General features: G+C 43.3%; 1 protein-coding gene across 1 annotated transcript; it reads right to left on the bottom strand.

Annotated features, from left to right (window-relative positions):
• Positions 1 to 11,164: 11,164 nt before the first annotated feature.
• Positions 11,165 to 11,752, bottom strand: LOC137659685 (sericin-2-like). Its single transcript, XM_068394509.1, has one exon. It carries the CDS (start codon positions 11,750 to 11,752, stop codon positions 11,165 to 11,167), a length of 588 nt encoding a protein of 195 aa, XP_068250610.1.
• Between the last annotated feature and the right edge of the window lie 3,269 nt (positions 11,753 to 15,021).

Genomic DNA, 15,021 nt, shown 5'->3' with positions numbered 1-15,021 from the left:
TAGAATATAAAGAAAGGTTTTCAGTTAACATCTTATGCTATGTATTCATACGTAATAGCTTCATATGTACTGGTTTACGGTATTAAAAATATTATTATTTATTTCAAACAGTTCTTTATATTGTTAATGTAGTACAATACCGATACATTTACACCTCAACCTCGTAGTACATTACTGGAACGTCTTCCCAAGAGTGAGCAACTCACCTACAGGGGTTAACGTCACGGTCACTCTCACTCACACCACCGGACCGGACCACACCCGTGACCCATAGCTCACTCCGCCATGTTGAAGTTTTGAACTCCAAAATAGTATGCAAATTGTGTTCTTGCCACTATTTCACAATCTTCATAACCTAATGTAAGTGGTTTCAGGGTGGTTGTTAACTTAAATTGTATATATACATTACATTCACAGTAAAAAAAACTGGTATTATAGTTCTGGTCTGGATAACATTAAGGTGCATTATGCAGTGTTTCACAATCTTCTTAACCTAATGTAAGTGGTTTCAGGGTTGTTGTTAACGTAAATTGTATATATACATTACATTCACAGTAAAAAAAAAAGGTGGTATTATTATAGTTCCGGGCTGGGTAACATTAAGGTGTATTGTTTGTTATGGAACTAAGATTTTATCTTCAAAAGTCTTGAACAAACGTTCCTGGTAACCAGGTTGAAATATATTTGGAAATCTTTTGAAGAATAGCGGTCCCACTTAACCCTTTTGAAGAATAGGGGTCCCAGTTTGGACCTTTTGAAGAATGGGGCCCCCAGTTGGTGCCTTTTGAATATTAAAGGTCCTAGTTGGGACCCGGTGAATATAACGAGGAAAATGAATCCACTATTAATGAAGAAGTACCTTATTTTGTAAGTAAACAAAGTACACAAACCTAAATTATATATCACTAAAAAGTATGGAGAATTAAAAGCAACCACTTACCGGGAACTTTTTGTATATCAGCGGCCAGTTCCTGACACGTTGATTAAAAATAGACATCAATTTAATGTATACAATATTAAATCAGTTGAAATTAATTTCTCATTGTTTTGAAATTTCAAAACAAAAAGAATCGAATAGGTTAGGTTGACATCTAATCATGTTGTTGCTTGATTTCCTCGGCGGTTGTACTTCCCTAAATCCCTTTTTAACAATGCGGGTCCCGGTTTTATCCTTTTGAAGAATAAAGGTCCCAGGTTTGTATGGGACTGCTATTCTTCAAAAGCTGTTTTTTATGTTTTCTAGCAGTTTATTGGGTAAATTTACAGTTTCATACAATATGTGGAAACTGGAATAAAAATATATTTGTTGCATCAGAAATAGTGTAGTTTCAACGAATTTAACGTTTATTTTGATTGCAAACCATCCGATTTAGATTTACTATGGGGTTAAAACAACAATTTTTTCCAGAAAAATCAGTTTTTGTAACCATGTTTTTATTGTTTTTGTTGCATATTATGTTGTAATGCAGAAATACCCTTCTTTATCCCAACAATTATGGGGGACCCCAGGTGGGAACCGGGGTTTTGGGTGGGGGAGGGGGCGTCCAATGATATTTGCACTAATGTTCCACCACCCCTCCCTCTATACCCCTACCTAGCCCTACTGGGGGGTGCTCCGCCCCCCCTGCGACCCCCGCTTAAGGCCACAGTGATTTTCAGGGCACTACCGAACCTAATAAACCCACCTAACCTAGCCTAGGGGCCCTGTACCCCTACCGGGGGGGCTCCGCCCCCCCCCCCCCCCCCCTGCGACCCCCCCTTAAGGTCACAGTGATTTTTCAATATTAAACTTAGCCGGTGATTATATAAGCTGCAACTCTGTTGCTCGACAGAAAACTCTACGTAAAAAATCCGCCAGCGATCGCTATGCAGGTAGGGGGTGTACTTCAACAGCGCCATCTGTCGTGCAGGTACTCAGTACTCAATGTAAACACAGAACTCAATTTTCTCTGTCGGGCTACCGGCAAGACCTACTAATTCGCTGTTACTAACTGGATTTGTTTTCACAACTATTTGGTGAAGTACACTATTCTAGTTTTGAGCTTTCGCTATGCAGGTGTTTTATCTTCATCTCAAAACTTGAACTCGTTTTGGATAGATTTAATTATGGTGACAAAGAGAGTATGGACTTTCTTTCACTTTTAAATGGCCGACCCTTCCCTTAGACGGAAGTGTGTTTAGGTTTTTAGTAATTTATCTTATCACGTTATAGATCTATATTTTATATCTCTCCGCCTTTTTTAGGCCTCTTCGATTAACTTTCCATTTATTATAAACATATAAAAATAAATTTTAATGTTTTGTTTATATGCGACCTTTCCTGGTAGTAGGCGGTCCTAACTTGGAACCGAAGTTAATTAACGTTGAGCCCGTTATATCGTATTTAGCTTTTAAAGAATTTAAAACTTTTTAAATGTAATGTTTTATGAAAGAATTTCTTTGATAGTCTTCGTACTGTTTTCAAAGATGAACTAACGTTTAGTTTTTTAGGCTACGCAGTTGTTGACGTTCAGGACGTTCAACATGCGCTCTATCGTTACGATAGAGAGAGAGTGTATCACGGTTTCACTTTGCAGTAAGAGTAAATCGATTCTGACGTTTTGTTCATTCTTTCTTAGCTTAAATGTTTTAAATTCTAATTTAAAGGAACTTTTTATTTGGAAAACCTTTCAGTTTTTTCCTTTAGTCAAATAACATGTTTTTTTGACGATATATAATTGGGCTCTTCTCTTAGGTGCGAAATCAAGAGAGAAAGAGAGAGAGAGATAGAGACGGAGGGAGAGAGAGGAGAGAAAACGTTCCGTTCAAGCGGGTAACGTTGTTCTCGTGTTACTCTCGTCCCTAGTCTGTACGGGGAGGAAGGTAAAACGTTTTTAGGTTTTTATTCTCGTCCCCAGGCTATGTGCGGTGAGAGATTGAAAACGTAGTTTATATGAACTAGTGTTTAGTCTTTCCCAGCCACTGAATTTTTTATCTTAATATATGTTTTCTGTTTTTTGCTGGTATTAATGAGCTGCATTATACGACTGATTTCGCAATTACTACCTTTTAATGAAGGGTAGAATTGCGTGTTTCAGGTAGAAATCGGTAAAAGTTTTGATTTCAGTGAAATAAGTGCAAAACAGAAAATCGATAAAGTGATATGCACAAAGTGTTACAGTGTTGCGTCCGAGGGTTCGTCTGTTCGTGCCTGTCGTTCACCTAGTCCGGGACCTCTTGCAAGCTCCCAAGCCCAGGGGAGAAGTAATGTCGAACGACTTATGGGTTCGAGAGGCCTTGATCAACGAACAGACGTTTCCCTCCGTGGTTTCGGGCGTATCTACCCAAGATCGCCCCACCCACACAAAGACGAGAGAGCCCATTTATTCCTCGTCTGCGGAAGAGGTTTCTCGTAAGAAACCATGGACCAAGGTCTCGCGGCTTATTAAGCGCAAGTCGGTCCCTTCCGCGCAAGTCCAACGGCCCAGTTGTAGCCACTGGGTCAGTTCGGACTCGCTGCAGTCTTCCGACGACTGCTCACCTCCTAAGAGAGGCAAAGCGGTACCGCATCAGGCAGTCACACCGTCTGTTGCCGCACCTGCTCCTGTAGACCCTAAGTGGTCTTTGCTGTAGACCATGCAGTCTCAGTTAACGTCATTGATGCAGGACTTTCGTGCGGAGAAGGTTGACACTGCACCAACCTCTTGCCTACAACCAACCACGGTTGTGCGTCCTGTGGACGCTGAGGCGACCTTCTGCCGCTCTCCAGCTGAGAGAGTCCCGCCACCCATGCGTTCCAGTGTACCCTGCCAGCCGCATGTTGACATTCAGCTACGCACGGAACCTTCCGTTGACGTTCGCGAGGTACAACAACAGTCTAAGTTGTTTTGTTTTGACGCGGTGCGTCAACCTCCGCATTCTAGAGTTGTTTTGACTGCTCAGTTTAGACAGTCAAAGCAGTCTCGAGTGGACGCTGTACGTCCTCACGCACCTGTTGTTGTTGACAGTTCAGTTGTTGACAGTTCACAGACTGTCAAGCAGTTACATGACGTTGCGTTCTGGTCCGCTACTAATGCACCAGTGAGAGACTCAGCTTTTATCGGACAAGGTTCCTGTAGATGAGGAAGTTGCTGTTCTCCCTCCTACTGATATTCCCTTGAGGACTCTGTCAGATGGAGAGGAGCCTTAAGCTGCTTAGCCTCCTATGGACTTTAATTAAATCATGATGATTTTTTTTTAAGGATCTTCGTCCGGATCTTGTAACTGCTGCTCCTCGTTCGCCTAAACGTCAGAACTTACACTAGGCCTAGCTACTTCGAAGCCGTTGTTTTTAAGCTAGTGCTCTCGCTCTCCTAGAGAGCGTTACGTTGGCTAGGCGACTGGTTTTTTCACCAGGAGGAGTTTGGGGGATACAGCCTTTGATTTCCCTTCTTTTAAACTGGCTTATAGAGCGAGAGTCTGATATGACACGAGAGAAGTTCTCGGCTTGGGAGTTCATGCCTCTGCCCAGATAGACTTCTCAATTCTGGTAGACTCTCCCTGGCGCCTAGCCAGGAGACGCTCCAAGTTGTTTACAGGTCAACTTCTCAGCTTTTGTCGAGCCTTTGAAGTTTTGCTGTACTATTGTCACACATAAGGCTTTCAGGGATGGTAAACGGTTCCGCCTCAGTCGCTAACCCCGTCTGTTGCCACACCTGCTCCCGTAGACCCTAAATGGGCTTTGCTGCAAGACATGCAGTCCAAGCTTGCGTCCTTGATAGAGGACTTAAATGCGGAGAAGAACCTTCTGGCCAACAACCTTCCAACCGGTCGGTTGTGCGCCCTGTTGACGCTGAGGTAACCTACTCGCGTCTGCCAGTTGAGGTGGTTCCTCCTTCTGGCCAACAACCTTCCAACTGGTCGGTTGTGCGCCCTGTTGACGCTGAGGTAACCTACTCGCGTCTGCCAGTTGAGGTGGTTCCTCCACCGATGCGACCCAGTGTGGGTTGCCAGCCGCACATTGACGTTAAGCGACGCTCGAAGGTGGTTGTTGACGTTCAGGACGTTCAACAACCAGCAGAGGTGACTTGTTGTGACGCAGTGCGTCAACCTCAGCAACCCGGTAGGGTGTTGACTGCACAACCCAGACGGTCTAGACAGTTTCGGGTTGACGCTGTACTTCCTCGCGCACCCATGGTTGTTGACAGTTCACAGACTGTGCAGCAGTTCCATGATATTGCGTCCGGCTCCGTCACGCATCCACCAGTGCGACGGGATTCAGCGAGTCAGACGTTGCCCACTCCGTTGCCGTTTCCTCATCAATCGGATGAGGAACCCTCTGATGAGGACGTTGCTGAACAAGACGATCAGCCCCCAGCCCTGCTATCCATCCGGAAGATGCTGAAGAAGGAACGCTGCTCAGTCAGGCTGTGGATGAGTCTGGTAGGGACGCTGTCATCCATGGATCAATTTGTGTCACTAGGAAGACTACACCTCCGTCCTCTTCTATACCATCTAGCTTTTCACTGGAAAAGGACAAGACGCTAGAAGCGGTCTCGATCCCGGTTTCCGAAAAGATAAAGTCTTGTCTGACTTGGTGAAAGGACTATATCAACCTAAGAGAGGGTCTTCCCCTGACTGTTCAGACTCCCAACCACGTTCTCTTCTCGGACGCATCGGACGTAGGCTGGGGTGCGACATTAGACGGTCGGGAATGCTCGGGATTATGGAACTCGAGTCAAAGGACAATGCATTTCAACTGCAAGGAGCTACTGGCAGTACGTCTGGCCTGGAAAAGCTTCAGGTCTCTCCTTCAAGGCAAAGTGGTGGAGGTGAACTCGGACAACACCACGGCTTTGGCGTACATCTCCAAGCAAGGAGGGACCTACTCTCTGACGTTTTACGAGATTGCAAGGGACCTCCTCACCTGGTCAAAAGGTCTAGACATATCACTAGTAACGAGGTTCATCCAAGGCAACTTGAATGTCATGGCAGATTGTCTCAGTCGGAAGGGACAAATAATTCCAACAGAATGGACCCTCCACAAGGATGTATGCAAGAGACTTTGGGCCACCTGAGGCCAGCCAACCATAGATCTCTTCGCAACCTCGATGACCAAGAGGCTCCCAATAGATTGTCAACAAGGTACTGCAGAAGTTCACCTCTCACGAAGGGACAAGGTTGACGCTAGTTGCTTCCCTCTGGCCCGCGAGAGAATGGTTCACCGAGGTACTTCGATGGCTAGTAGACGTTCCCAGAACACTTCCCCTAAGGGTGGACCTTCTACGTCAGCCACACGTAAAGAAGGTACACCAAGGCCTCCACGCTCTTCGTCTGACTGCCTTCATACTATCGAAAGACTCTCGAGAGCTAGAGGCTTTTCGAAGGAGGCAGCCAGAGCGATTGCTAGAGCAAGGAGAAGATCCACCCTTAGAGTCTACCAATCGAAGTGGGAAATCTTCCGAAACTGGTGCAAGTCAGTATCCGTTTCCTCGACCAGTACCTCTGTAACTCAAATAGCTGACTTCCTCTTATATCTGAGGAAAGAACGATCTCTTTCAGCTCCCTCTATCAAGGGTTACAGAAGCATGTTGGCATCAGTCTTCCGTCACAGAGGCTTAGATCTTTCCAACAATAAAGATCTACAGGACCTCCTTAAGTCTTTTGAGACCACGAAGGAGCGTCGTTTGGTTACACCTGGTTGGAATTTAGACGTGGTACTAAGATTCCTTATGTCAGACAGGTTCGAACCGCTACAATCAGCCTCCCTGAAAGATCTCACCTTAAAGACACTTTTCCTGGTATGCTTAGCCACAGCTAAAAGAGTCAGTGAGATTCATGCCTTCAGCAAGAACATCGGATTCTCATCCGAAACGGCTACATGTTCTACAACTTGGTTTTCTAGCCAAAAACGAGCTGCCTTCTCGGCCTTGGCCAATATCGTTCGATATTCCAAACTTATCGTATGGTTGGAAATGAACTAGAAAGAGTCTTTTGCCCTGTAAGAGCTCTTAAGTTCTATTTAAAACGAACTAAACCTTTACGAGGCCCGTCTGAAGCTTTATGGTGTTCAGTTAAGAAACCATCTTTGCCTATGTCAAAGAATGCTTTATCCTATTTTATCAGACTGTTAATACGAGAAGCTCATTCCCATCTGAATGAGGAAGACCAAGCTTTGCTGAAGGTAAGGACACACGAAGTTAGAGCTGTCGCAACTTCCGTGGCCTTTAAACAAAATAGATCTCTGCAAAGTATAATCGACGCAACCTATTGGAAAAGCAAGTCAGTGTTCGCGTCTTTTTTATCTTAAGAATGTCCAGTCTCTTTACGAGAACTGCTACACTCTGGGACCATTCGTAGCAACGAGTGCAGTAGTGGGTGAGGGCTCAACCACTACAATTCCCTAATTCCATAACCTTTTTAATCTTTCTCTTGAAATGTTTCATTATTATTATTGGGTTGTCCGGAAGGCTAAGAAGCCTTTCGCATCCTACTTGATTTGGCGGGTGGTCAAAGTCATTTCTTGAGAAGCGCCTAGATTAGAGGTTTTGATGAGGTCCTGTTGTATGGGTTGCAACCCTATATACTTCAGCTCCTAGGGGTCGCTCAGCATCCTAAGAGGATCGCGAGGCTCCGTAAGGAAGACGTACTTAAAAAGGCAGAGTAATTGTTTAAGTCGACTTCCTTACCAGGTACTTATTTATTTTATGTTTGTTATTTTGAATAACTGCTAAAATGAAATAAAAAATCCTTAGCTCATAATAATGTAAACAATTATTGCTGGTCTCTACCCACCCCCCTGGGTGTGATTCAGCTTATATAATCTCCGCCCCCCCCCTGCGACCCCCCCTGCGACCCCCCCTTTACCCCGGGCTAAATTTAAATATATATTTTGTTAAGTCACTTCTTACCTTAAATGGAACCTGACGATGATGATGTGGAAGGCTGTGGTTGACCCTCTTCTGAATCATCAAAAGCTACTGGAACCCGTTGTGCCTCAGATTGTGGAGGATACAGTTTGCTGGCCGTGATAAAAAAATGATGGAGCAGCTCCTCCTCAGGGTATTTGTGTATAAAAATAAAACGTGACAAATACTGCCTGAAGTATTCACAACGGTTACCAGGCCGTTGTATCCATTCCTTCAGCTCCCGCCAAAGACGTTCAATGTTTTGGGTATGGGTGTCGGGGTTTGAAGGATCCACAAAATTTTCAGAATGGTTCACAGTACGGTGATCGTATCCAAGAGACTGCAGAGAATTATAAGCCCGCCACTTATCACTAACAACAATGCTGCCCCGTTTAATGTACTTCTCAATTAAAGGGATGAGGGTAGCTGCATCACGCTTCCGTGGTAATGGGTCAATTAAAGGCACAATAAATGTTTTTTTGGACTGCCTCTCAATACCCCCCAACACCCATATGTCACTCAGAGGCCTTCCACGGTCATACTTCCGTTTTCCAAAATGAGATTCGTCAATCTCAACGATTACACCTTCACCACCAATAGCCTCTTGGTTATCAAAACTAAATTCAGTCACTTCTGAACAAAAGCTTCTCCAGTCTACACTAGTAGAAGGAGATATACTGAGGCCCTTAATTACAAAATGGTGGTCCCAACACTTATGCAACCAGTGATTGACAAATAAAATTAATTTCCACGGGGGAAGGTGGGACCCGTGAAGAAAAGTTCCCTTATAGTCACTAACACTATAATTGCACAAACGCCCTTTTCTTCGTTTTAGGTATTTTCACTGATTTTGTACAATACCACACATGTCTATCTTCACGGAAAAGTAAAGGCGAATCACATTTAGCACACGAAACACTTGTAGGTAACACTAAATGCTCTCGAAGAAACCGATTCACAATGTCTGGGGTACCATTATAATTACCATGAAATCGGCCGATCACTTCAAAATAAGAATAACGACATATATCGCACACCTGCACTGGAGGATCCATGACAGTTAAGTAACGAGAAAACTTAACCGGCAGGTTTCCAACCCAAAAACAAATGACAATCAGGAGTTTTTCCCATAATGAAATAAGAAAAAAACAAAATACTATCGGTTACAATGTTATATTGCACGAAAAACAGATCCTTGAAACAAGAATAAGAGACAAAATGAATCGTCCAATAATAACCCTTGAAAAGATCCCAGTAGTATTTTGATTGGAGGAGCGACATTAGTGGGAGGAGCAAATGCGCATTCAAGCAAATATTGTCACATTACGCAATGGGGAGGAGCCAAGTAGGATGAAAACAGATATACAAACTAACAAGAGGTACCTTGCGTGGCCATGGAAAGATATACACTAAACTTAGAAAAAGTCAAGACCTTCAATACCTGAAATAGTTTTTTCTCCATAAGTATGCATTAGCGACAATAAAGTATTAAGAGGAAGTATTTGGTTATCACGTGCTGTACTAGGGAAACATATTATTATAATACATTTCCCATAATGGATGAAACTGTAATAATACCGTTTATTGTATACATCTGCCCCGAATATAAATTTCCAGTGAAAGCTTTTATGCAAGTCAATGTCTTAGCCTAGATTACCACATAGTCTACAATGGGTTGCCCGTTAGGTTACGAGGTGACATTTATTAGCGAGATCAGGTTAGCAGACTTCAGTCATAAGACTTATGTAGTAAGCCAGAGGTGTTGGTGACCAGTTTATTCAGTGGTATCCTAGTCTTAATTCAGTGAAATATGGCTGCTAGTTAACAACTTAAGTGTTTGTTAATGTAATAAGGGTTAAGGTTAGTTATCTGTTAATTTGGCAGATGGAGATTGCCCAAGGAGAGCTTGTCTGATTTGTTCTTAAGGCTACAGTATATAATTTTTCTTTTATTTATTTGAGAGAAGGGTGCAAGGTTATGCTAATTGTGATGCTGTGCAAGGCCCTTTTTTGCAATTAGATCTGTTTTTTCGTTTCTCTGGATTCCAAAATTTCTAGTGGTACAGTTAATCATGATTTTTCGGTAGTGTATTAAAGGGCAATGTAACCTTGGAAAAAAAACTACTTTTTCTTATAGAAAATATTACGCTCTCTTCGAAAATGACTCGTTCCCGTCGCAAATGAATAGTTCCAGAAATATATATCTATATCCTACAATAATGGGGGACCCCCAGTGGGAACTCGGGGTTTTGGGTGGGAAAAAATACTGAGGAAACGATATATAAACGTAAAACAAGCATTTTCTTCTCTGTACATTACCTTCTTGTATGTATAATAAACGGAGGAAAATACAAAACTGTATAGCTGGATAAACTTTTGAGGCGCCGTTGCAAAGGCTATGTCTCATGAAAAAACACAGTCTGTTCGGTATTCGAGTGAAGATTATCACTTGCGTCTGTTTTCAAATGCATGAATAGCGCCTCTGGAATCAATGTGAATTGTGGCGTTTCCTTGTTTAGATAGAGAGTTGTCAAGTGCATTTGCAATGGAAACTACAGTAGTTAATTTTGAAGTGTGGATGCCTTGTTGGAGAGCATCCAGTAGTTGTTGAAAGATTGAGTAAACAGCAGCTGATATTGCAGGAATGCTTTGGTTTACTGAACCATCAGTGAAATAGATATTAAGTCAAAGAGTATTATCAGTGGCAGTTTGTGGTGGCATTTTTATTTAAGTAGGTTTACTGAGAGTTTTGGTGGATGGAAGGACTTTAAATTCAAGGAGCAGAAGGAAATTTATTTTCATGTCTTAATCTTCTCTATGGAGAGCTCAGTCTGTTGCATGTTCATTCTTCTGATTTTTTTCTATTAGGCTCACACCCTAGTTTTTGGGAGGATTAGCCTCTTCATGACGGTTGATCAGTCTTGCAATCTTGTTTTTGAGAGGAGAGTTTTGAAGGTGATGGAATATACTCATTATTATTATTAATAATAGCTAAGCTACAACCTTATTTTTGGATAAGCAGGATGCTATAAGCCCTAAGATTCCAATTGTGAAAATAGTTCAGTGATGAAAGGAAACAGAAGAGTTTATCTGAGTGTACCCTCAAGCAAGAGAAATAACTCAAGACAGTGGAAGACCATGGTACAGAGGCTATGTTACTACAGTCTAGCTAAAGAGTGGAAAGCAGCCTCTGAACAATTCCTGTGCAATAGCTAACCCTGTTGTCAGGTGTATGAGGAAAGAGGAGAATGGGTAAAAAATAGGCCAAACTATTCAATGTATGTGTAGGAAAAAGCAGAATTAGCTGTAAGGAGAGACATATCCAATGTACATTTCTTCATTATTGAAAAACTGTGCCCACAAAGGCAATCTAGTAGAACTTGAAAAGACTCCATTGAGCTGTTGGGGACTGCTGAGACTCCATTGAGCTGTTGGGGACTGCTGAGACTCCATTGAGGTGTTGGAGACTGCTGAGACTCCATTGAGGTGTTGGAGACTGCTGAGACTCCATTGAGCTGTTGGAGACTGCTGAGACTCCATTGAGCTGTTGGAGACTGCTGAGACTCCATTGAGCTGTTGGAGACTGCTGAGACTCCATTGAGCTGTTGGAGACTGCTGAGACTCCATTGAGCTGTTGGAGACTGCTGAGACTCCATTGAGCTGTTGGAGACTGCTGAGACTCCACTGAGCTGTTGGAGACTGCTGAGACTCCACTGAGCTTTTGGAGACTGCTGAGACTCCACTGAGCTTTTGGAGACTGCTGAGACTCCACTGAGCTGTTGGAGACTGCTGAGACTCCACTGAGCTGTTGGAGATTGCTAAGACTCCACTTAGCTGTTGGAGACTGCTAAGACTCCACTGAGCTGTTGGAGACTGCTGAGACTCCATTGAGCTGTTGGAGACTGCCTATCTTGAGAAATCTGCCTGTCAAGGTTCAAACCTTGTAGTGTTGATATCCATTAAGGGAATAAATAAGTCGATTACTCACTCTTGTAGTTAGGTAGGCTTTTCTGCTACTTGAACTGGTCTTTTCTTGCTACTAGAGTTCACAACCAAGAATGACTATTTCATAGGTTATCCCTAGATCTTGAAATCCCTTCCTTAGGGGTTACTATGAGAAATGATCATGGTGAACTAATCATTTGCTCACTGAGGGGTTTGGGAAACTGAGCAGGATATTGGAGATATAATCACTTTGGTGTTTAATTTAGTTCATGAGTAAAAAAAGGAGGTCTTGGCAGTCTTCCTTTATCATTGAAGCTCAAGAGCATGTAGATATCTAGAGCTTGCGTTGGCTAAAGTGAAAGCCCCCTGTATGAACGGAGTAGTGAAGCTCATGAGGGTGGTAGATGTCTAGAGCTTGTGTTCGCTAAAGCAAAAGGAGTCGCCACTATATATATTAGGAATTTAAAATTTTGGAAAAAGTATTGGAGACAACTTAGTGCCTCAGTTTTTGGCATTCATTATCTGTGTTTGGTGGGGCAGAGGTAGGAGATAACTGGTCACTTTCTGGTATGTTTCTGTATTACGGGACAAAAGACACTGACTTTACTTGTGGACTTTCCCAGGTTGATAAAAAATAAGAGACTGCTGGTATTTAGTCACCCTATAGGTTTGTCAGCAATATGCATTGTCTTCAGAAAGTGGCATAGCCAAAAAAAAAAAAAAACCATAACAGTGAAGGTTGGAAAATTTGAGGCTTTAAATGGTCTGGTACAGAGCAACAAACCAACTACTAGAATTACCTATCGATTATTAGTAAAACTGAAATTCCAAGCAATTGGCCAGATTATTACTACATCTACAAGCCAAGCTGAAGCCCTTGTTGGAAAAATAGAATTCTATGGTTCTTATGGTTTTGATAGGAAAGGCAGTCCAAATACATAAAAAGAAACCAGGTTGGGAATAAACAAAAACTATAGATAAATATTATCGTTACTGTACTGATTACTGTAAAGTAATGATAACGACGGTTTTATTAATTAGTGAAAGAGATAAGGCATGGTTATTGTTGTTTTGTTCCTGTGTAAAATACAAACCTTCCGCTCTTTACTGAGGTGTATTATTTCGGCGAAGCTGAAACTAGCTGATAAGCTTTTTTGTCAGGGTGTAACTACCCACCGCTAATTAGGGTTGGAGAAGGTAGGTTAACCCTCCCACTCACACCAGCACTAGCGACTAACCGTCACTTTTTAATTTGGCTAAGTAAAGACGTAGTCTTTCTCTCCCGCCAAATCTTTTTAACCGGTTACAATTAAAAGCAACTGGCCTAATGCTTGATAAAATGTCCCTTCATCTTGAGCTACCTTTCTTACACGGGTTCTTTGTGCAAGGAAGGTAGCAAGAGGCCTTTGGCCTCTACCGCTGCTGCTCGCCCAACGTTTGCTCTGCTTCAGTGGACGGGCATGAGCAGTGGCTGACAAGAACTCCTCGAGTGACTTCTCGGGTAACCCATAGAGGTAAACGTAGAAACAAATTTCGGCTACGTTTCATAGGCAACACTCGATGTCGACCTTCATCTTGAGGTAAGCTTGTTGACGAGAAGCAAAGAGTACTGCCCGGAGGACTTACTCCATGTATTGAGCAACTTTCCCTTCCGAGGGAGAGTTAACCTCCACCAAGTGTTGGGCAACTTTCCCTTTCAAGGGAGAGTTCCTCCACCAGTCACTGTTCAATCTCCCTGCTTGCAGGGATAATTGCAGACATCGGTAAAAGAGGTTGGTTGCCTTTCCCGTCTGCTGGAGAGACTTCATTCATCTGTGGGGTTTCCCTTTTTGGGATTCTTGTGGCGGAACTTGGATTCGTCCATGCCCCATCCTTGCTCTTCGAAGACTGTCAACGAATGAGTTAGGTGATTACTTGCAATCCTACTCACCACCCCTGTACTCTCAGTGTGCGAAACGAGTCTCGTTGCATTTTCCCTCTGGGATCTTTGCCCCGGATGGTGACGACTGCCCGCCGTTTGCAGCTTCCGCCTCTCTTATCGACGAGTCTCGTAGGCCTTAACTCTTCGCGGTTATTGCCACATTGTGCCTTCAGGTACAACAAACCTCTTATTGAGGCCAAGCTCTTCGGGACCTGTGCCTGATAGTTTCTAACTCTGTTTCTAACTCTAAGGAGGATGAAACAGCTGGTCTTCAAGTCCAGCACAGCCTTTTTCGTTTGCTACTGAAGGGATTATATAAGGCTACTTACCACCCCTCCTTTATGGGATTTAGAATACTAAGAGGAGAGGCGAGGGTTTGCGAGACCCTCGCCTAGCCTTATTACCCATGGCAGGTTTGTGAGAACTTCGCCTCTCCTAAGTTCCCATGGCAAGTTTGTGAGAACCTTGCCTCACCTTTCTACCCATGGCAAGTTTGTGAGAACCTTGCCTCACCTTTCTACCCATGGCAAGTTTGTGAGAACCTTGCCTCACCTTTCTACCCATGGCAAGTTTGTGAGAACCTCGCCTCGCTTTAGTACCCATGGCAGGTTTGTGAGAACCTCGCCTCGCCTTAGTAACCATGGTAGGTTTGTGAGAACCTCCTCACCAGGGCTAGAGTAGCATAAGCTACAGGGTCTAGCCGTAAAGGAGATTCGATGCTGGTGGTATCTAATTCCTGTTCACTGATTCTTGCTGGCGTTTTCAGGCGCTTGCCAGCATTTTGCGGATGCTCGCCAACGCTTTGTGGACGCTCGCCAGCGTTTGCTAGGGCTGTATCAGATGGCATTCACTGATTCTCGCTGGTGAAGCATTTGTGGACGATCGCCAGCATTTGCTGACACTCGACAGCGTTCGCTGGCAAGCCTATATGAATCTGCTTAGAGTTTGTGTTATTTGCGTTCCTTGACAACAAAACCTTCAGGCAAGACTTCGCTTCTTCGCTCCACAAATTTGGTTTACTATCGATGGCTTTAATTGGTTGCATGCGTCAGTGTGCCCCTAGACACGAGTCCTCATTAGTCGCAGAGTTTTGTGAAAGATAATCTTACTGGGTTATTTTCTTAGGCTTTGTAGCTCTACAAAATGGAGAGCTCTTTGAAGTACTTAACACAACAGGCTTGTGATATATACTCTAACAAGGTTATCATTTTAAGCCTTTAGTCCCAAAGGAAAAATATCAGCTTCTGTTTACGTTTACGAACTATAGCAAGCCCTGCCCACAAGGTGGCCT

Source organism: Palaemon carinicauda, chromosome 20 (genome assembly GCF_036898095.1).
Source record: "Palaemon carinicauda isolate YSFRI2023 chromosome 20, ASM3689809v2, whole genome shotgun sequence".
In the NCBI taxonomy this organism is placed as follows: domain Eukaryota; kingdom Metazoa; phylum Arthropoda; class Malacostraca; order Decapoda; family Palaemonidae; genus Palaemon; species Palaemon carinicauda.
This window is presented reverse-complemented; position numbering and strand designations above follow the sequence as displayed.